The 21,833-nt window shown below is 37.1% G+C and overlaps 1 protein-coding gene across 4 annotated transcripts in view; it reads right to left on the bottom strand.

Annotated features, from left to right (window-relative positions):
* Wdr59 (WD repeat domain 59) overlaps positions 1-21,833 on the bottom strand; it is a 350,259-nt gene that overhangs the window by 47,463 nt on the left and 280,963 nt on the right. For all 4 annotated transcript variants that reach the window (XM_090376889.1, XM_090376890.1, XM_090376891.1 and 1 more), the window contains one exon: positions 768-834. In XM_090376889.1, the coding sequence (XP_090233015.1) occupies positions 768-834 (67 nt within the window). The remainder of the gene's footprint in view (positions 1-767; positions 835-21,833) is intronic.

Genomic DNA, 21,833 nt, shown 5'->3' with positions numbered 1-21,833 from the left:
ATATTGGGAATCAGAATGTTAGATAAGAAGAGAAACACATGGATTAGGCAGAAAACTCAAGTAAAGGACATTCTTATCAAAACTAAAGAGCTAAAATGGTCCTGGGCAGAACACATAGCTCGAAGACATGATGACAGATGGAGTAAGAAAATAACAGAATGGTACCCTAGAGGAGCTAGAAGAAAACCTGGAAGACAAAGGCAGAGATGGATAGATGAAATTCATGAGTTTATGGGTAGTAAATGGATGGCCAGTGCTCAAAACAGAAGGAACGGGAAAGTTGCTGGAGAGGTCGTCATCCTGCAGTGGATTGAAAATGGATGATGATGATAACCAAGGCTATGAAATACATATCAGTTTTTACAGTACAATAAGATGCATTTTTTCTTCCTTTTATGTTTTTTTTAATTACGTGCCACTCCGGCTACTTCACTGCTGTCCCCAGATAAAGTTTTTAATTGAACTAATTAAAAATATATAACTATTTTTCTTCATTCTTCTGAGGACATTGTAGTTTTCGTAATTTTGGCAAATTAGGGATAGAGCAGAAATATTTTTTTAGTCATTCCAGAGTTACGTAAAACTCGACTTACGTAAGAAGTCCTGAAACGTATCTTTTACGTGTGTCGGGGACTCGCTGCATTTTTGGATTAACCGGGAATTTCTTTTTACCATCCATCCCGGAAAATCGAGAGTCTACTGTATTAACCTACAGATAATTGAGGTTTGGCATTGAAAATATAAAAATTAAATAAAATATTGCATACCTATATTCCAGCCTTCCCACAGCGTATTGTCAGTAGGCACTACTGTATGATATGGAGAACCTCCAGGCTAAATTAAATATTAATTTATTATAAATTATAAATATATAAATTTTAAATAAATGAACAATAAAAATAATTAATACTAAAAGAGTATTGGATACCTTTAGAATTAACCTATTGATCGAAAACAATGGTCTTGCTGCTGTCAGGGTTGATGATTCAAATGATCAATTCATGTGATTTTTTTCCGCAAACCATTCTTGAGAGATAAGATTTGGTGTTATCATTCAGAAACATTTATAATGTGGAACATTTTTCAATTAAGGCTTGGCTTAAATAATCCAGCTGTACTCAAGTATCATTTAGTAGTTAAAATCTGATTTCCATGTGACAAACATGGAATTCAGATTTCCATGTAGATGTCAAAATTAATTATGACTTACATATCCTATCACATATGCAAGAATAACCCTATGTAGGTGCAAGATTGTCTTTTCAAGTAGGTAAGGGGTTTGCATTTTTTTATTTGACTTTTCTGTGTCACCAATTTAATAGGCTGTATTAGCTATTGCATTTATCATAGTGGAGAAATGAAAAAAAATTAAAATTCAATTTCTCTCCAACCAAACAGCATTACAATACTACTGCAAATCCATTATACATTATTAAAACTGTCCTTGAATATATGTTTGCCTACAATTTTACCCTCAAGTTTTGCATCTCAAAGATACATCATATGTCAATATTATTCAATAAAACTTGATAAACCAGAATTAAATAATTAATTTTTAATTAAAAAATTACATATACTTGAATAACTTGTTTTAGTAGGTATATTGTAGAATTTGGCTACTCGCTGTTGTGGTACAGCTGAAAATCTCAATAATGGTACTAAACACAATTTAGTAATGGGCAGTGTAAAATAACACAATGGAGGCAGGGGGGGGGGGAAACACTAATTTACACGTGAGTAAACTAAGTGCTAGTGGTACAGATGTGTGCCACCCAAACCCAGTTGTTTACACTGGACAGAGTTGCATGCATCCATAGCCACTTTCATTTGAAACTTGTTCTGCATCATGTGTGCAGAGTACTATTCAAGGATCATTTAACTCTCTACCAATGGCTTGAAGAAGTCTCACCGATGGCTCAAAATGGTAAGTCTTGGTAGATGAAAGTTTCCTGGACCTTGTAAGAGTAACATTTTAAGTTATTTAATTTGTTTCACTCTGAAAGTTTTCCATTTCATTCAATTACAAAATTAGTTACTGAAAATGTGTGTTCTAGGACAGCATTTTTCATCCTGTGGGCCACAACAATATTGAGTGGGAAGACCGAAAATTTTTAACAAACCACAAGAATCATGTTAAAAATAAAATAAAATATGTAATAACTGATAAATACCTTTTTTTGTAAATGGTAGTTATAATTTTGATATGTAAAATTGTGTGAGTTAAATAAAATATAATGCATATTAATGAAAAAATACTTTTTTTTTGTAATTATATTTATAGTATAGATATTAAAAACTGAGAGAAGCTAAAACAATCAATTCTGCCTGTAAATACAACTTCTAAAATGGAGTGCTTTTTTTTTATAGTATAGTTGAGTCATGTTATTAAAAAAGGTTGGTAAAATGGTGTTCTAGGACCTAGAAATAAAAAAATGGCCTAGTAAATATATACATGTCAAAAAAAGGCCAAAATGATTATTAATACTACTTAAAAAAACCAAAGAAATTGAAAGATATTAAAAGACAATACTTTATCAAAATAAATCCACCATAAATATGTAACATATCTGTTAATACAAAAAATATGAAATATTTCTGTTTGGTATAAAACTTAAGAAGTAACAATAGATTTCCCACATTTCTGGTAATCTGTTCTAATGGTTCACAGCAAAAACCTAAGTTTTAAAGTGCAGTTTTGTGCAATTTAAAACTGAAATAGAAAATTTTATTTCATAAATCTGATCTCATTCTGTAAACATGTTCACAACACACTAACCAATTCTAAATATTCTATTGTACTTAAAATTCCATCATCTACACTAACACTGGTTCACTACTTCCACTAGAGTAGTGTGGGTTGATGCTTGTTGCTCTCTTGAAGAAGCTTATGTTCTTACACTATTGGAGATCTAAGAAATTCTAAAGACTCTTCAACTAGAGTTGCAGTGGCCATTCTCAGGCAAATGTAGCTCCCCCACCCCACCACAAATGAGTTATTCTAGATTTTTTGGCCAACATAACGTGCAAAACAACCTTGTGACCATGCACTCACCTGTTTGTATTTTGTATGAAGTTAATGTTTTCAGCCTTTTGCTTTTTAAATGTCACAAAATGTTTGCTTTCCGATGTCAAATAGTCCCAATCAAGTTTTTTACACAAATTATTCTACTAGAAGGCAAAAAAAAAAAAAAAAAAAAAAACCCTAATGTACAACAGACAGTAAGAAAGCCATGATAGATGCCCTGACATTATGTAATGATCTTTTTCCTAACTTGACACTAAAGAAGAAATTCAGTGTTATATGTAATATATTAGTTTTCTAATTAATAAATGTAGATTCACATAAGGGTGTTGCTGCCAATAGTTAAAGCTAACCATAATGAAACAATGCAAAATGATTTGTGTAATGTAGAAGAAACACTGATTCCTATATGGGGTTTCAAACTTGCTTGCTACTGGAAAAATGATTCAAATATAGCCTGGTAAGGATCCACATTATGCTGATTTTTTCATTGACTTTCATTTGTTTAACACACTACAACCTATACTTTGTATGAAGTAAATGTTTCCTATCTTTTGCTTTTTGAATGTCCCACTACTGAGGTTAGAGAGTGTATTTTCTCAAGCCTGTTTACCTCTAGTTTTTGATTCATTGTCAGAAAATGCAATTTTTTTTTTTTTTTTTGCTTTTCAGCTATCTTGGTATTTATTAGTATATATTGGCCACAGGAATAAATGATATGGTTTTTCCATTGTTATAATCCTTGTGTACTAGGCATGGGGAAAGCCTTAGATAACCCAGCTGGTATTGCTGATGAATTGCATAGGTACTTTGCATCAATCTTTACTGATCAGCAGCAATAGTGTGCTAGCATATACTCCATCCCTGTGACATGGTGAGTAAAAGCAACAGTGAGCATAAATTCTCAACTTTTTTTTTAACTACCATAACAGACACAACGAACAATGCTCATTTGGACTGCAAACTACATCAATTTTTTTTCAAAAGTTGTGGGGGGAGGGGTAATAATGTTTGTTTTGATTTTTCAAAAAAAAAATTCCAAAAAAAAAAATAAATAAAAGTTCACTTCATTCTTTCCACAAAAATGTTAATTTTGTGAAAACTACAAGAGTTAATTAGTTAATTTTGTGAAAACTACAAGAGTTAATTAGTTAATTTTGTGAAAACTACAAGAGCTATAAGGATACACTAAAATTTCTAAAAGTAATTTTTTTTAAATCAAATTTTTGGTGACATGGCTCCTGACCCTTTGTGGTTCAAAGTTGAAAACTGCTACTATAATCTATTAAACTCTTTTTCACAGAATATGCCTTTCTAAAAATTCAAAAATGTTAAATTTTTTTACGAAAACCCCAAACATGAAAGGTATTAGAACCTATAGTTCTTAATACCATGCATGGGATGAAAGTTGAGAAGATAGAAAATACTTGTTGACATTATACTGGAATATTTCTGCCGACTGTAATTTTCTGGAAACATGTGAAGGAAGATTGTTCCAGAACATAGAAGATGAAGTGATAAAAAGAGATTAGAAGTCAGGGTAATCTCTAATTAAGATATGTGATCTTGTCTAGAGATTTTAGTGTCATCGAAGATAAGCACAGGGAGCAGTACAATCCTTTTTAAGTGATAAAACACAGGACTGATTTTTAGAAGACTGAAATTAACTAAGTTATAACTGCTCCACTGGAGAATTACCTGGAGATCAACATTTAAGGAATTGGAGGCAGATATTTGAGAAGATGAAGCTCTTTATGCAGGCCAAGGTTTCTCAAACTGGAAGGTAGAATGCAACAAGCTAACATCTGCAAAACTATGGATAGGATTTCCAGTTAGTGGAAGAAGATCATTAATATACAAGAGGAAAAGAGTGGGAAAAGAACTGAACCTTGGGAAAAACCAGAATTCGTAGAAAAGCCGGAAGACAAAAAGCCACCTACTATCATCCACAGTGAGCAGTCAGGGAGAAAACTGGATAACCAAATGTAAAAAACAGTTGGAAATCCATAAGATGGAAGCTTGTTTGGAACCTTTATGGCAAATGCGATCAAAGCCTTAGAAATGTCAAAAGCAACTGGTTGAATTTCACTCAATTTTTCCACTGAATTTGTCCCTAGATGGGTAACATAAGTCAGTATGTCACTAGTGGATCGACAATGACAGAATCATACTGACAATCAATAATTAGGTGGAAGGTTTCAAGACAGTTTAGGAGTGGGAAGTTAATGAATTTCTCCATTATTTTGGAAAGAGTAGAGGTAAGTGAAAGGATGATAATTGGACGGCAAGGATTTATCAGCCTTTTTTACAGGAACTGGCTGGATAGAGGCAATTTCCAAGCAGAAGGAAGGAAAAATACCAGTTGAATAAGAAAGTGTAAAAAGGTGACATAGAACAGGAGCAAGCTCAGTAGCACAGGTTTTGAGAACAATTGAAGAAAAGACATCAGGACCAGGAACTTTCTTGACATCAAGATTATTCAAACTACCTTTTCACGGATGACCACAGGAAGCACTGAATACAGTGTATTGGGAATAGCAGGAGGTAGTTTACTAAGATCATCAATATAAGAGTAGGAAGAAAAAAAGGATGGTAGACATGTATAGTATCTTATTTAGAGCAACTCCCAAATGCTAGTTCAATTCTGCTGTGGTACACTATGATGATATAAAACTGTGTGTAGCACAATTTTATATCATCACAGAAATGTGTGTAGCACTATGGTTGTGCAGTGTATGTGTTGTTTTTTTTTTTTTTTTATGTAAACCCCAAACAAGAGGTATTAGAACCTATAGTACTTAGTACCGTGTTTGGGTTGGAGGTTGAGAAGACGAAAGAAGATATTTGTTGACATTGGACTTGAACTTCTGTACACTGTAATTTTCAGGAAATACATATGAAGGCAGGTTGTTCCAGAAAACGGCAGTTGAATGAATAAACGAAGAAGATGAAAAGTTAGTTCTGTGAGTGTGAAGTTGGACAGTAAATGGATGTTGGCTGGTGGCGGCACATGTTCGGACTGTTTTGAAAGAGAGAGCGGGAATTATAGAAGCCAATTCAGAAGAATAGTGCCCATGGAAGTATCTGTAGAAAATGCATGCAGCAGAAACAGTACGACATGAGACAGCGAGTGGAGAGACTCTGTTGGAGATGAATCATTAATTAACCTAACTGCCCTATAGGATGGTAGACATGTATAGTATCTTAATGGAATCAAGAAGTCCGAGTGAGGTTTTGGGGGCACCACCCCAGATGTGGGAACAATATTCCATGGCAGGGCGGATATGCGATTTATACAGAGTGAGCAGCTGTTTGGAAGAAAAGTAACGCCGAGAGCGAAAGAGAAACCCAAGTTTTTGAGATGCAGAGGAAGCAATATTTGTAATGTGCATGTGCCAAGAGAGATTAGAAGTCAGGGTAATCACCAAAAGAGATATATCATTTTGCCTAGAAATTGGATGTCACCAAAGATAAGCATAGGAGAAGAATCCTTTTTGCAAGATATAAGACAAGACTGAGTTTTAGAAGGGTTGAAATCAACTAAGATGTCTTTGCCCCACTGAAGAATTACCTGAATATCGGCATTTAAGGAATTGGTAGCAGATTTTCGAGAAGTTGAAGCTGATTGAGCAGGGCATGGTTTCTCAAAATGGAGAGTAGAATGCAATGTGCTATCATCGGCAAAACTATGGATAGGATTTCCAGTCAATAGAAGAAGGTCATTAATATACAAGAGTAAAAGAGTGGGGAAAAGAACTGAACTTTGGGGGACACCGGCATTAGTGGAGAAGTTAGAAGACAGAGAGCTATCTACCATCACCCTCAGTGAGTGATCAGAGAGAAAACTGGATAACCAATTACTAAAAACAGTTGCCAAACCATAAGATGGAAGCTTGTTGTTGTTGTTATTTGGTTTTTAGGAGCTAAGGCCATATTGCTCCAGGAATATGCGGCGGTCATTCCCTGACCTTTCCACATCCTCCGTATTTGGTGGATGGAAGCTTATTTAGAAGACCTTTATGCCAGAAACGATCGAAAGCCTTTGAGATGTCAAGAGAAACTACTTGTGTTTCACCAAACATTTCTACTGAATTCGTCCATAAATGAGTAATATAAGCCAGAATATCACTAGTGGATCAACACTGACAGAATCCACACTGGCGATCGTTGATCAGACAGAAGGTTTCTAGGTAGTTTAAGAGTTGGCAGTTAATTGATTTCTCCATTACTTTAGAAAGAGTAGAAGTAATTGCAATGGGACGATAATTGGATGGGAGGGATTTGTCACTCTTTTTAGGAACTGGCTGGATATGAGCAAATTTCCAAGCAGAAGGAAAAACACCTTTGGAATAAGAAAGTGAAAAAAGGTGGCAAAGAATAGGAATAAGTTCAGGAGCACAGGTTTTGAGAACAAGTGGAGAAATACCATCAGGACCTGGAACTTTCTTAGCATCAAGATTCATCAAAATCCTTCTGACATCCTTTTAACGGAAGACCACAGGAGGCATTGAATGGAGCGTGTTGGGAATGATGGAAAGTGTTTTACAAAGATCATTAATACATGAATTGGAAGAAAAATGGGATGCTAGCAGGTCAGCTTTATCCTTGGCTGAAGTGACAACAGAACCATCTGGTTTGGACAGAGGTGGGAGCAGAGATGGGCAAAAGTTACGGCCAATAGCTTTGGCAAGAGACCAGAATGCTCGGTTACTATTAGGGCAAGAAGCAAGTTTTCTACTCTTAGCCTGTTCAAACTCTAGTTTGGACTGATTAATAACTACTTTACAATTGTTGCGAGCTTTGGTGTAGGCAGAAAATGAAACTGAAGAATTAGAAACAAGCCAACTACGATAGGCAACATTCTTCTCTTGAACATTGACATGATCTGAGCAAACATAGACATCAGAAGTTTTGAAACAGTAATCTGACCAAGGAAAAGAAGAAATGAAATCTCGCAGGTCATCCCATTTTTCATTCTTGTAATGCCAAACAACACGAGGTTGGGAATAGCCATGAGATAAAGGCTCCATTGGAGAAGAGACAATCACCAAGTTGTGATCTGAAGTGCTAAAGGACCTCCCTTTTCTAGTCACACCTCCCAGCTGGGTCGGTGTGACTAGGAAATGGAAGCCAACTGGAGTTGTGAACATTAAAATCACCAAGGAAAATTATTTCTGTTAGAAAAGTTGGACTGTAGAAAGTCAAGTTGCAAAGAGAGGAAGTCAAAGAGCTCCAAGTGATTAGTGGAGTTGGGAGAACGGTAGAAACAACAGATGAATTTGACACAATGAGGTAGAGAGAGAGAGATTTTAAACTAGAGAAGATCAAAGAGAAGCGATTCCAAATTGCCAAGTTTCTGACAGGGAATATCAGAAAGGACATATGCACAAGTACCACCTTTGAGGCGAAAGGAATCATACAGCGAATGATTTGGGCATCTCAGATGAGCAGTAGTTGAATCAACCGATAACTGAGATTCTGTGAGAAAAAGTACATGGGGTTTGGCAGACTGCAAGTGGAAATGGACATAGTTGAGACCACGTATACTTGTGAAATTAATTAGGAAGTGCTTGGGAGGTTTAGATATTTTCGCAGATAAGCTTGCTCTATTAGTTTGGCAATTCATGGTGTATTCAATAGTAAGAAAAAGTGGGTGGCACATGCTGTATGAAATAATGAAATTTTTGGATATGGCGTACACATGGTAAGAATATACCCAGATCCTTGACATAATGTGGCCTCGACAATGCTCCCTGCATACACACTATTCGGACTCCCTCAAGTCACTATCTGGCATAGTAGAGGTAGCTAGATTATACACTAGCCAATTTGGAAGCCTCCTAGAGAGTTACCAATAGGTTTGGTCCGGTGTACTAACTAGCGGCCGGCCTGCGAACACCGTTTTAGAGCTGTAACCTCAAAATGTAAGGAATATTGGATCTTGCCACGATGTTCATCATAACCTCAAAAGTCATCAATCATACTGCATGATGGAAGAGACAGGGAAGGGTTAACCGGAACTTAGCTCTAGAGACTAAACATGGGTTCCACCACTTCAAGCCTCAAATAAGCAAAGTGGTGGTATTGCACCGGTTGATGAGAGTCATCTACCACCTAGTACTGCCTGGTAACATAGAGGGGCAGCATTCCTCCATGTGGTGTGGGTGCCACACCTAGACCCCTGCTTATGTAAGTTCACACCTGGGTGGTCACCCACCACGTACTTGTGCAGGGAGTTTATACCCAGGATTACTAACAGTCCGACCGTTGGGTGCAAGCAGAGGATTTGGCTGTCACAGACCATCTGGACTTCGCCAAAATTGGGTCCATTTGACTTGAGTGTCACCCAAATATCAGTTCCATCGCATTTTAGACTCCCAGGTAGCAAGTACAGCTTGTCTGGCATATCTGAGAGAATGTCTGTGACAACCTCTAGGACCAAGTGATTAGTGTTAAGCTGTTTCTGGCCATTTTGCTATCAGGAAAGTGCATTCCAAAATTAAGCAGGCCACAACTATGCATGAACTAAGGCTAACCTCTAGTGTCGTGTACTGAATGTCCAAACCTTTCAAAAAAATAAACAAATAAAATAATAAAAAACAATAAAAATAAAGTAGAATGCCAGTAAAGTCACCTTTATTTTTAGTTGAAGAGGCAATAGAGCCATCTGATTTTAATAGAGGTGGAAGTATATAAAGGCAAAAGTTATAGCCAATAACTTTGGAAAGAGACCAGAATGCTTGACTACCATTTGGACAAGAAGCAGGTTTTCTACCCTTAGCCGGTTCAAAATGTAGTTTGGATTGCTTAATAACTGCTTTACAATTGCAAGCTTTAGGCATCCTGAAGATCTGGATGCAAGCCAATTTTAATATGCAACATTCTTATCTTGAACATCCTTAGCACATCTAAACCTTGGAAAACCAAGGTTTGGATGAAGGATGAGATTTTAAGGTAGAGTGTGGGATAAGGGACATGATCTGAGAAAACATTGACACCAGAAAATTTAACACTGTAATCCAACAAAGGAAAAGAAGAATAAAAATCTCACAGATCATCTCATTTTGCATTCTTTTAATGCCAAACAACATGAGGCTGAGAATAGCCATGAGGGAAAGGCTCCATTGGAGAAGAGACGATCACCAAGCTGTGATCAACGATGCCTAGAGGACGACTCACCTTGACCATGTACTTTGAAGGACTGTCATTAGAAAAAAGGTCAAGAGAGTTAGGTGTGTTGTTGGGATTGTCTGGTATTCTGATAGATAAATATACAATCTGTACGAGCTTATTAATAATTGCAAAAGCCTCAGCATCTCAACCCGCTAGGTCTGTGTGACTAGAAAACTGAAGCGAACTGGAGTTGTGAATGTTAAAATCACCAAGGAAAATTACCTCACTGTTAGGAAAGTTGGACTGAAGAAAATCAAATTTCAGAGAAAGGAAATCAGAGTTCCAAGTGGTCTGGAGAACAATAAAGGCAGAAGAATTTGACAGAATGGGGTAGAGAGATTTTAAGCCAGAGAAGATCAAAATGAAGAGATTCCAAATTACTGTCTTTGAAGAGGAATATCAGAGAGGACATACAAAGTGTGGCTATTAAATAAGTAGACTTATAATAAAATAAATATAATGGAATATTTCATAACTTACAAGTTATCCTCTTCAAAATAATTTTGGCTTGAACACACTATTCTGTATGTTTCTTCCAAGCACAGAAACATATCTGGAAATCATCTAGTGTAAGCTCTTTTAACACTTTGGTTTTTTTTTTTATGAATGTCTTCTTGCGATGAAAGTTGAAGATGAGGTCCCTTAAGTACACTTTTCGGTTTAGGGAAGAGAAAAAAAGGTGCTAGGTCTGGCAAGTAGAGTGCATGTTTACAGACAGGGATTTGTTTTTTTGGCCAGAAACAAAAGTGCATTGCATGCTGGAGCATTCAACCATCCATCCATAATTCAGGTCTCTTCCTTTAGAATTTTTTCATGCAGCCTTGTCAGAACTTCAGTATAATATATTTAGTTGACAGTCTGATTTGGTGGAACATATTCAGCCATAATAATTCCTTAATATTGAAAAAAAAAACAAAAAGTATGGTTTTCATTTTTAATTTTGACATTCTTGCTTTTCGGTCTGGAGATTGTTGTGTCTTCCATTGCATTAACTGTCTTTTAGTTTCTAGGTCATACTGGAACAGCCAACTTTCATCGCAAGTAATTATAGTACTCAGAAAGTATGGGTCGTCTTCATTTTTTTTCTTCAAAACATCTTTACAAACTTGGAGTCTTTGAATATCGCAATGTTTGCTTTCTGAAGCCAAATGCTATTTGGCCTTCATCTAACACACACACAGTGTCTTCTTCCTTAACATCATTATCACATCAATTTCATTGATGGCTATCACTGTTTCAAGCTCCTCATTCAACAGCTCTTGAAAAATGGGATTCCAGCAGCTCAATTACCCCATCTGCTCTCATATCATTGGAATCTTTGCCACCAATTTCTTTAGCAAGTTGAACGATTTTGACAATCTTTGTCTACTATTGGGAGGTCAAAGTCAATGCTAACCCACATTTGTGATAGAACTTTTCAACTTCATGCCATGCCATTGCAATGAGATTGATACAAACTTTTAGGTTGAATACATTTCAAAATTCCTTTCACTAACCATTACTTAGTTAGGTCATTATCCTACAGCAATAAAGTATTATTGCTGTAGGCTAATGGCCCTAACAATAAGTTATGATTTGCCTTCACTAGGTATTCTTTCTTCTTATTCACAAAATCATTTTGCAACCAGTAGTTAAACAGCATCCTTGTCATCTAAGCACTTTTATTCTTTTGCCAAACAGGCAAATGCCTTTTAATGCATGCTGATTTTTGGAGTGGCACACTAGAAAAAGTCTTGCACTTAAAATCATCCATGCATTCCTGCAAAAAAAGAACAGTAAGCCTCTTCTTGAAAGCAATGACCCAGAACTGCCTTTCATTCTTTAGTGATAAACATCATGTCCGTTTTCTTACCAAAAAAAAAAAAAGCTCACCTAATCTGATTAGGACATATAACCATTTTTCCTTAATTAATATGAATAAATTAGAGTTGTAGCATTCAGCCATTGCATGATGAGCTGAACATTTCAAAAGCCAACCTAATGGTAAGTCCCTATTTAGCTCTTAGAACAGTCTGGATTCATCATGGCATGGACTCAAAGTGCTGTCAAGAGCACGCAACAGGAGTGCTGTTTGCATGCTCTTGACACCACTTTGCATGCTGTACTGAACTGCTTCCTATTTATAAATCAAATGGTTGCAGACCTCTACTCAGAAGAGCTCATTTAATCTCATCCCACAAGTTGCTTGGCTGGATTGAGATCTGGTGAGACCACTGCAGTAAACTCAATTCATGTTCATGGAGCCATTTCTGTGCAATTTTGGCCTTATGACATGGCACATTATCCTTCATGGCCAAAATGTATCCATCTGCAAATTGAGAGAACCCATTCACAGATGGATACACTTTAGATACGAAGGGATGTGCCTGGCTGGAAACAATTTGAAAATAACTTGTGACATCCAAATGTGCACCGCAAAAACATTCCCCACACCATTACACTACTATCACCACCGGTGTCTGTATTGTTGACACCTGGAAGAATGGGTCCATGGAGTCATGCTGTTTTCAGCATATTGTGGTCCTCTCATCAGCATGAAACAACAGTTGGTTGGTTGGTTTTAATTGGAGTTTATTGGCACAAGGGCAACTAAGGCCAAATTGTGCCTGTCACAGTTATTCTGCAAATGAAATAATCTTTTACTTTTTTTTTTAGTCATGTGTCAGATAAGTTCATATAAATGAATTTGTTTTAAAAAATGAAATAGGTCAGACAGATTTGCATCACTGAGAATTGGTTCATCTCTAATGAATTTTTTTGGGTTAAAGCTGATTTGGGGGCCTCTATAGCCAGGTGGGTAGGAACAGCAGTGTGTAGCACACGTTTCTTGATTAGACTGGGGTTCAAGCCTGTGACCACCAAATACGGAGGATGCGGAAAGGTCAGGGAATGACCACTGCATATCCCCGGAGCAATATGGCCTTAGTTGCTAATGCTCCTAAAAACCAAATAACAACAACAAAGCTGATTTAAAATTTGTTAATTGAGCAGCATGATTGTGGGGAAGCTCGAGGAGGGCAGGTTTCACTGTTAGTACGGCAGGACAATGACAACAGTGAGGAGTTTCATCACCTGTCAACAAGTGACAGTGGGTGAGATGGGTGTGCCCAATGAGTGTCCTTGCAAGGACAACCTCTTTTTGCCTGTTTAATTGTGAACTAGAGATCCAATATTGTGGCCTTTTCTTTATTTTGAAGAGTTTATTATGGGTCTGTTGCTGCCATACTGATGCCCATTGGTCAATACGTAGCTGTTTTATGATGAGTTTGCAGTCCATATAAGGAATCGAAGCAAGTGAAGACACGAGGTTGACTAAATGTTTTTCTGCTTTCTCATTTTCCCTGGATTCCAGCAGAACCTTACCGCTGTGTTGTATTCTGTGAGATTAATTAACTGTGCTCTGATTTCTTTCAAAACAGGATGAGAGTTCAGAAACTTATGTTGTAAAGAAATTACTGCGCTCAAGGAATCGGTATAGATTGTTAGCTCTTCATTAGATTTGTTGTTGATGTGTTCAATAGCCATTTTTATTGCATGGAGTTCGGCAGTGTAAATACTGCAACTAGGGAAAAGTTTTTCGGAACCAGCACAAGTGAGAAGAACCACTACAGCACCTATACCTGTATCAGATTTGGATCCATCAGTATATATTTGAAGAGAGAGTGTGTGTGTTTGCCGATGCATGCAGCTGCTGTATATTTTGATTGTTCAGCACCTGTTTTCCCCACTTCTGAAAAAAGTCATCACATAAAGGTTTGAATGTGGATCATGGTGGCTCTAATTCTCCAGTGTCTGGGTGAATATTGTCTAGTGGGACACTCCAATTCTGTGCAACATCCTTCAATCTGATTCCAGCAGATTTATTTTCATTTGGTTTATTCCTGTAGAAATTGAGGAAAGACAGGTTAGAGAGGTAAGGCCAGATGGGATGTGAGGACAGACTCCAAAGTTTGACTGCATATGTAAGCAGCAGCATGTCTCCGATGAAACAATAGAAACTAGGATTTGTCAGACCAGGCAACATTTTCACAGTTCTCCAATGTTGGCATTCCTCAGTCCATTGCAATCGCAGCTTTCTGTTTATTGTTGCTAACAGGAGTTTGTTTGTTTGTTTGTTTGTTTAGTGGTTTTATGGCGCATCAGCATCTGAGGCTATACTGGCTAACAGGAGTGGAACCTGGTTTGGTCACTGACTGTGATACCCCATCTATGACAAAAAAATGACAAAATATGTGTTCTGAAATGCCTTGTTGGTTACTAATGCTGTATTCAGTTGTTATTTGAATAACCACACCCTTTCTGTTATCCTGCACAAATTTTATCAGTTCTGTTGGCCTCTCACATTAATGAGCTATTTTCAAACACAGGATTGCAATTGGCTAAATGTTATTTGGCTGCTGGACCAATCTCAACACAACTGTATGTGAAAACTCCAGCGGCATTGCCAAGCTATACATACTGGGACATACGGCTGCATCTACCATGACACTTTCAAACTTCACAACTTATATGGTGATTTTCTTTAACTGATGTGATGCTATATTTCAGTTTCTGAGGTCACTATAAGAGAGTTTTACTATACATGGAACAGGTGCAGAATGCAAAATGTGTTGGCTGAGAGAGGGGGGAAGAAGAATGCAAGAAGAGGCTTCCTTCTATTTTGGGATTACATTCTTTGAACAAAGCAATGCCAATTTTATTTACTACTATTTTGGCACCTTCACTCCTCCATTTCCTTCATTCTGGAAACTTCAAATGATTGCTGTAATCACTTTTATGCAAATAACTCTAAAATAAACAATTTTTGGAATATGTTTATGACTCCCCCCCCCCAATCCATATTTGGACCCTAGGATATAATCCAAAAATTTTTGCACAAACTTTTGAAACACTCTGTATATGCTGTCAATAATTATTTCATGGTTACACATGTTTGGTCAGTTTTATTTTTTATTATTTTTTTGCTTCCTTTATTGATGCAAGAATATTTTTTCTTTTATTGTTTTTTTATATTTTTTTTCTCTTCCAATGTTGTGGGACTCTTGATTCTTTATACTTGCTTTGGCATTCATGGGGGGGTTAGTACATGCATTTCTAAACTGTCTCCCCATGGCCAGTTCATACATAGTTGGGGCCCACCTCCTTTTGGCATGGATGGGTACCTGCTTCCTAGTAGCAAAGTGGCCAGAAACAAATAAACAACATGCATGCACGCACACATACACAGCACAACACTCGTTCCTGGCTTTTTACAGAGTTCTGTACAGTCACAGAATATCATGGTGGAGTTGAACTAACATCTGGTGAGTATGGGCTTGGCATACCCAGGGTCCTGAGCTGGATATCATCATTCTTCTCTTTCTTGATGATTCCTTTCTACTTCTCTCTCTCAGGGTAATTCAGGAATATTTTTTGGCTAGTGCAGCACAAGCCTCAGGCTTCCTTGCACCATATAGCCAATAATAATAATGTTCAGGAGTCTCTAGATAGGCTACAATATTTGTCCAGTCATTTGAATAGACAAAATGGTCATCTCAGCATTTTGAACATTTCAGTATTTGGGTAATAGTCAGTATGTGTATGTTCTTTGGAACCACAGGGTAGAAATGGCTATTCTGTTGCTAAATTTCCATACTTTTTGGCATTTGTAGCACTTTACTGGGTTTGGGATCAACTGTCTTTGGAATTGAAATAGCTTAGGCAGATTAGGCAATAGTTGTTGGCAGATTAGGCAAGTTAAAGGCAAAGATTAAATTCCATGTAAGAGAGTGTTCTAACTCATTTGGGCACTATAGTTTTTGTATCTGTTACACCTTGGTCATGGAGTTAAAGTTTTATTTCCTATTTGAGATATCGAATAAATCCCACTTTGCAATGACACCATTTACGGTATTAAGTACGACATAAGGAGAGACCTTTACAGATATTCCTCCAAAATAAGAGATTTTGAATAGTTTTTCTGAGTTATGATATTTTATCATAGTTTATCACTTACACAAACAGATCTCCATATTTAAATCATTTCACCATTCTGGTAGCACTTTCTGTACATTTTTGCATAAGAAAGTGAGAGGGTTGCTCAGGGGATTCAGGCGAATCACTTATAGAGTTCATTATAAAAAAAGGGAGAGGCACAGATTCCAACTGTCAGTTTTCTGATGGTTGACAGAGAAGTGGGTGCAGTCATCAATCAATTTACTGGACTGGTATTGAGGTATACTGCCCCATATGAGCGAGCCGTTTGGTTGTCCATGCTTGCTCCTTTTAGCCCTGGGAGAGAACCTTTCCTCCCACCTTTGTGAAGGAAGATGCATGCTAGCTAGTGGCTGGAAATTAATGGGTTAGTGGTTAGTCTTGTGAAGTAATAAACTGAACCGAAGGTGGCTTTCCTTCTAGGCCTTCAGTTACTTTCCCTTTATGCTTTTTCAGAGAGAGAGAGAGAGAGAGAGAGAGAGAGAGATGTGACTAAATTCTCTACTCAGAAATACAGACCACTGTTCTGTACAGAAATTTATATAAATTGCATGAATCACTTGGTCACAAGAAACAACTGGCACTTGGGGTCATATCTTGTTTGACTGCAAGTGCCAGCCCATAACACCAATACCTTTAGTCTGCTGAATGCCAACAGTGCATCCAAACTTCATACTGCTTTCTCCAGATGTGGATATGCCTATCAGCATGATAGAATTAGAAATGGAATTCATCAGACCAGGTGATAGATTTCCACATGTCAGTGGTCTAGTGTTGCAGTTTCATGTCTTACAGTGAGCATGGATACTTGTGACAGTTGCCAACTGCCATAGCCTATAAGAGCTAATGTCTGGCACATAGTCCATGTGGATATTAGTCTTGCTACTCCTAAATTGTACTGAGTAGTTAACTGAGCCACTGCCACTATGCTGTGTCACTGCTACATTACAAGACACATGATGCTCATCACGGGCGTTGACCACACATACCATCCCATGTGTGAACTTTGGCTGGTTGTTTGATATCTGTTGAGCCAGTCATGGCACCACAGAATGGGAGCACTTAACCATGATGGCTGTTGTCAAGATACTCTCACCTTCATGCCCCCCCTCCACAATCACTACACGTTTAAAGTCAGAAAGACCTCAAGGCCCTTCTTATTCACACACTCAAAAACTGATCACCATGTGTGCAAACAACTTTATATCAGCCATTTCCAACTTTGAGCCATCGCCAGCATCACAGACAGACCAGTCCATTCTTACAAAAGGGGGCATTGCTAATGCAAAGCCAACACAGTGTACATGATCACAAAATGCTGAATATTACCTACTAGGTTACACTTTCATTAGATACAGCATAACATGTTCTCTTGCTTCTCAACCTTCAAAGCATTACATAAAAAAATCAATCAAAATACATTCCAGAAAAACATTAGTCAAAAACACTAAACTCTATAGAGAGGTTTTCCCAAATCCTGTGTACCACAGGATTAGGGGAAATTCCCATAGATTTCAAAGGCAATCACCCTTCAGGTGTGCAAACAATGCAGTCTTTTTAAATCCAAGTGTGACTCTAGTGACAAAAGGTTATGAATTACTGGGGGTAGGGTGTAAACAAATACTCTGCCTCTGCAATACCCACTCAAGCTGCTCCTATGATCTAGGAGTGGTGGAGGTGGAAGCAATAATTGTCATGTTCTTTTGTTTAAGGAAATAAGACTGAACTGTGTATAAATAAATAAATTTTTAAAAAGGAAAAATGTAAATCATAAAACTTAGGTGTACAGTTCTTATATAAATCAGAATTATTTCAAATCCACATTTAGCAAGCATGTGGCTAGAAAGAGATTACTGCATTTTCACTAATGCATCAAAGGACATACATGCTTTTGTCTACAACTGAGTTTACTGTCATGAGATTTGTGTCACTTCCCTATTATCTTAGGACCCAGAGAGGCAAGTCTTCTGTGCTGTTCCCTCAATGCTGCACTTGCACTATTAAACCTGACAGTTCACTGACATTCAACCACTGCCATATTGCTTCTCAACTTGTTAAACTACCTGGTCTCTAGTGCTGCCATATTGCTGGGTAGATAGATAGGGGGTTGCATAACATATGAAACAACAATGTTTTTATCTGTGTGTGTTACATGATATCATTAGCATATGCTATGCAAGTGATATCTCAATTTAAAATGACATACACAAATGAAGGGGAAAAAGGACAAAAAGGCAGGCAGATATGTGGGGAAGCATGAGGTGTTACATGAAATGGCATAAAATAAAGTAAAATATTCTGAAAACTGCTTCTCGTTCACATCATTTTTCTCCTTTTTATAAGTGAAACAAAACAGGATTTACTTTTCAAGCAACCTGTATACACGGAAAAGGTGCTAAACATTGGCTATTGCTGATTGGTGTTCTGCATAGAAACCTGCTTTGTTACAAGTTTTCCAGGTAAGAAAACCATGTGGTAGTATCCAGTGTTTTGCACCTGTGCCACGCAAATTTATTTTCCATGTATATATACAGGGTGTTTCAAAAGTGATGTCAATAATTTAAAGGTGAACTTTACAGACTACAATATGCAAAAAAAGCCTAGTAAACATGGGTCCTTAAGTGAATTACTTTCAAGATATTGCACATTTCTAGTTGGGATCCACCACTGACAAAGGTGAAATGTACAGAGTTGGAATCCACCACTGACTTGTTTGTTTAGGGTATGTTATGCTCATTCTCTCCCTTTCCCCCTCTCTCAATGCTCTGAGACGTAGCAGGCATACTAGTACTTGTCAAAGGATAGTCAACATGGAAAGAGGTTGCAGCAATGAAGAGTATGCGGACATACACTTTGTGTATGGTAAGGCCAACAGCGGTGCACTCGACATTTGTACTAAGAAGCATTTCCTCCAACCGAAGGCAGCCCAACAGGCACAAATTTATCAGGGTACATCACCATATCCAGCGTGTACAAGGTCTCAGCAATACAGACTACCCTCCCAGAGTGAACTTCTGCCAGTGAATGCAAAAGTGTGTCCTGAACCGCCAATTTTTAAACAAAATTTTGTTCACTGATGAAACTGAGTTTACTCGTGATGATATTTTTAATTTTCATAACTGTCATGTTTGGTCCAATGAAAATCTTAATGCAATTCACAAGTCGCAACATCAGCAATGTTTCACATTGAATGTCTGGGCAGTACTACTGGGAGACTGTCTAATTGGACCACACTTTTTGCCAAACAGGCTAACAGGAGAGCTGTGCCTTCAGTTCCTGCAGAATGTTCTTCCAGACCTCCTTGATGACTGATGATAATGTTACACTTCAGCAATGCCAGAACATGTGGTTTATGAATGATGATGCACCAGCACATTTTGCTCGAGTTGTGACTCGGTATATAACTTATCTAACTAGAAGGTATGGTCAGCAGTGGATAGGTAGAGGTGGACCTGTAATGTGGCCTCCCAGATCACCAGACTTAAATCCTATGTATTTTTGTATCTGGGGTCATGTAAAATGCTTGGTCATGTAAAATGGTCATGTAAAACACTTCTTACATTAACGCAATTGGGGAATTGCAGTGTTGAGTTGAAGGAGCCTTTCAGCAAATCAGAAATGACCCAGGAATGCTTGAGAGGATTCGCAAGGAGTACCTGAGTATGGATGCAAGGACAGCATTTTGAACACATTTTGTAACATCCTGTAACATGTAACATCTGTAAAATCCACAGGATTTTACAGATGTTACATGTTGAAACCAAAAATTAAAAATGTATTATCATATGTTTAAGAAAACCACCTTAGCAAAGGATTCACAGTTTTTTGCTAAACTAGTGCTCCCATAGTCAGTGGCGGATCTTAACAGAAAATGTGCATCATCTCAAAAACGGTTCATTTGCAGCCTGATGTTCACTGGGACTTTTTTGCTTATTTTAGTTTGTACTTTTCACCTTTAAATTATTAACCATCATTTTTGAAACACCCTGTATATAAGTTAATTCAGTGCCACTGAGGAAGGACTTGAAGCAAAGCAAGGAACACATACAACTTAGTATAATTTATTTTAATTTAAATTTCTGCATACAGTATTCAAATTTTTATAATACTTTTTATGTATTCTTTAAAACCATCATTGGGCATTGATATTAGAGACCAATTTTTAAAGAAAAAGACTTCTGATAGTAGTCTACAGATAAAGGCTGTAATTAATAGTAATCAACAAACAATATGATGTAGACAGAAACATTTTTGGAGAGGTTATTAAATATTTCAGTTTCATTTTATTCTCCTTTAAAAATGCACTATAGAAACTTCTCTTATTTCAGAAATACTTAGTTGTTAAAGAAATGTTTAAAATATAAGATGTGTAATAGAATAAAATATCACCAAAAATCTTTAAATTCTGCAAAGATTTTAGAGAGTAATAAATTATATAAGTAATAAATGAATAGCATTTAATATTCAGAAACACCAACTTACTAATAATATAAAAAAATAATGAAATATTTCATTTAAATAATGTAAAGGTTAAATAAAAAGTTCCACCTTATTTTATTTAAATTTTTATTTGGAAAACATGAAAAAACAATAAGATTAAGAGCATGATGGAATAAATATATAGCAGACTATTAATTAGTCATTATGAATATAATGTTGATTAATCAGTGCCTGAAATGCATAACCCTGTTTTGGATGCATTTTTGGTACACTTCAACAGACCTGATACTTTTGGCATTATCATAGTAAAGTGGCATTCAATTTCTTGGTTTCAGACAATACACTGCCACAAGAAAAAAATCTCAAAGTGTAAAAGGCCATTCAACTGGGCTATGGCATCCAAGCCAATAATTTTTAAAATAATTGTTGAGCAGCTGACAAATGTTCCTATCATGAGCACTACAGAAATATAATTAGAAAATTATATAAAAAAAAAACCCACAGAACTATTTAAAATAGATCTTGCAATGTGAAATCAGCAGAACGTTTTATTTACTCTGTATATAAAGTGTGGCCATAAAGTTCCTGGACTGGTGTTGTTGTGCCCAATGAGTTTAAAAATAAATGGATGTGATAGGTTGTGATAGGGGCTTAGAGGGGAACAGGTATCCTGTGTGTTATCAGACACTCAGCCTAAAACACTGATGGATCCAATATCTCTATTACAGAAGATTTAGAAGAAGTCCAGTTGGCCTGCCTCCCTAAAATCCACTCATGCACACCTTCTCGATGGTAAGCCCTGTTACGTCACTTAGGTGGCAACGAACGTGTAGAGTGGTTCTCTTCAACACACCTGGTCAGCGTGAAGAGGAAAAGACCAAACAATCCAGCATATGACAGCACAACAATACAAATGGTCCTCAGTCCCAGCCGCTTTCACTCTCCCTCTTACGACAGCAAGAGGATCAGAGTGGGAGCAGAGGGTGCTAAGAATCTCTGGGTACGACCAGGCTGCCATGCACAGAAATTGAACTTGGCCTGTTATAACGTACGATCACTCATCGGTGAAGACAGGATATTAGAGCTGGAAAAGGAATTAGAAAATGTGAATTGGAATATCATCGGTTTGGCTGAAACAAGAAGAAGAAAGGAATCACTTATAATTTTATCAAGTAGAAATCTGCTGTACACCAATGGAAACAGTGAAAGGAGTGAAGGTGGAATT

This window comes from Mastigoproctus giganteus, chromosome 7 (genome assembly GCF_048544385.1).
Source record: "Mastigoproctus giganteus isolate SK-2022 chromosome 7, ASM4854438v1, whole genome shotgun sequence".
In the NCBI taxonomy this organism is placed as follows: domain Eukaryota; kingdom Metazoa; phylum Arthropoda; class Arachnida; order Uropygi; family Thelyphonidae; genus Mastigoproctus; species Mastigoproctus giganteus.
Note: the sequence above shows the minus strand (reverse complement) of the source record. Positions and strands in the feature narration are given on the sequence as shown.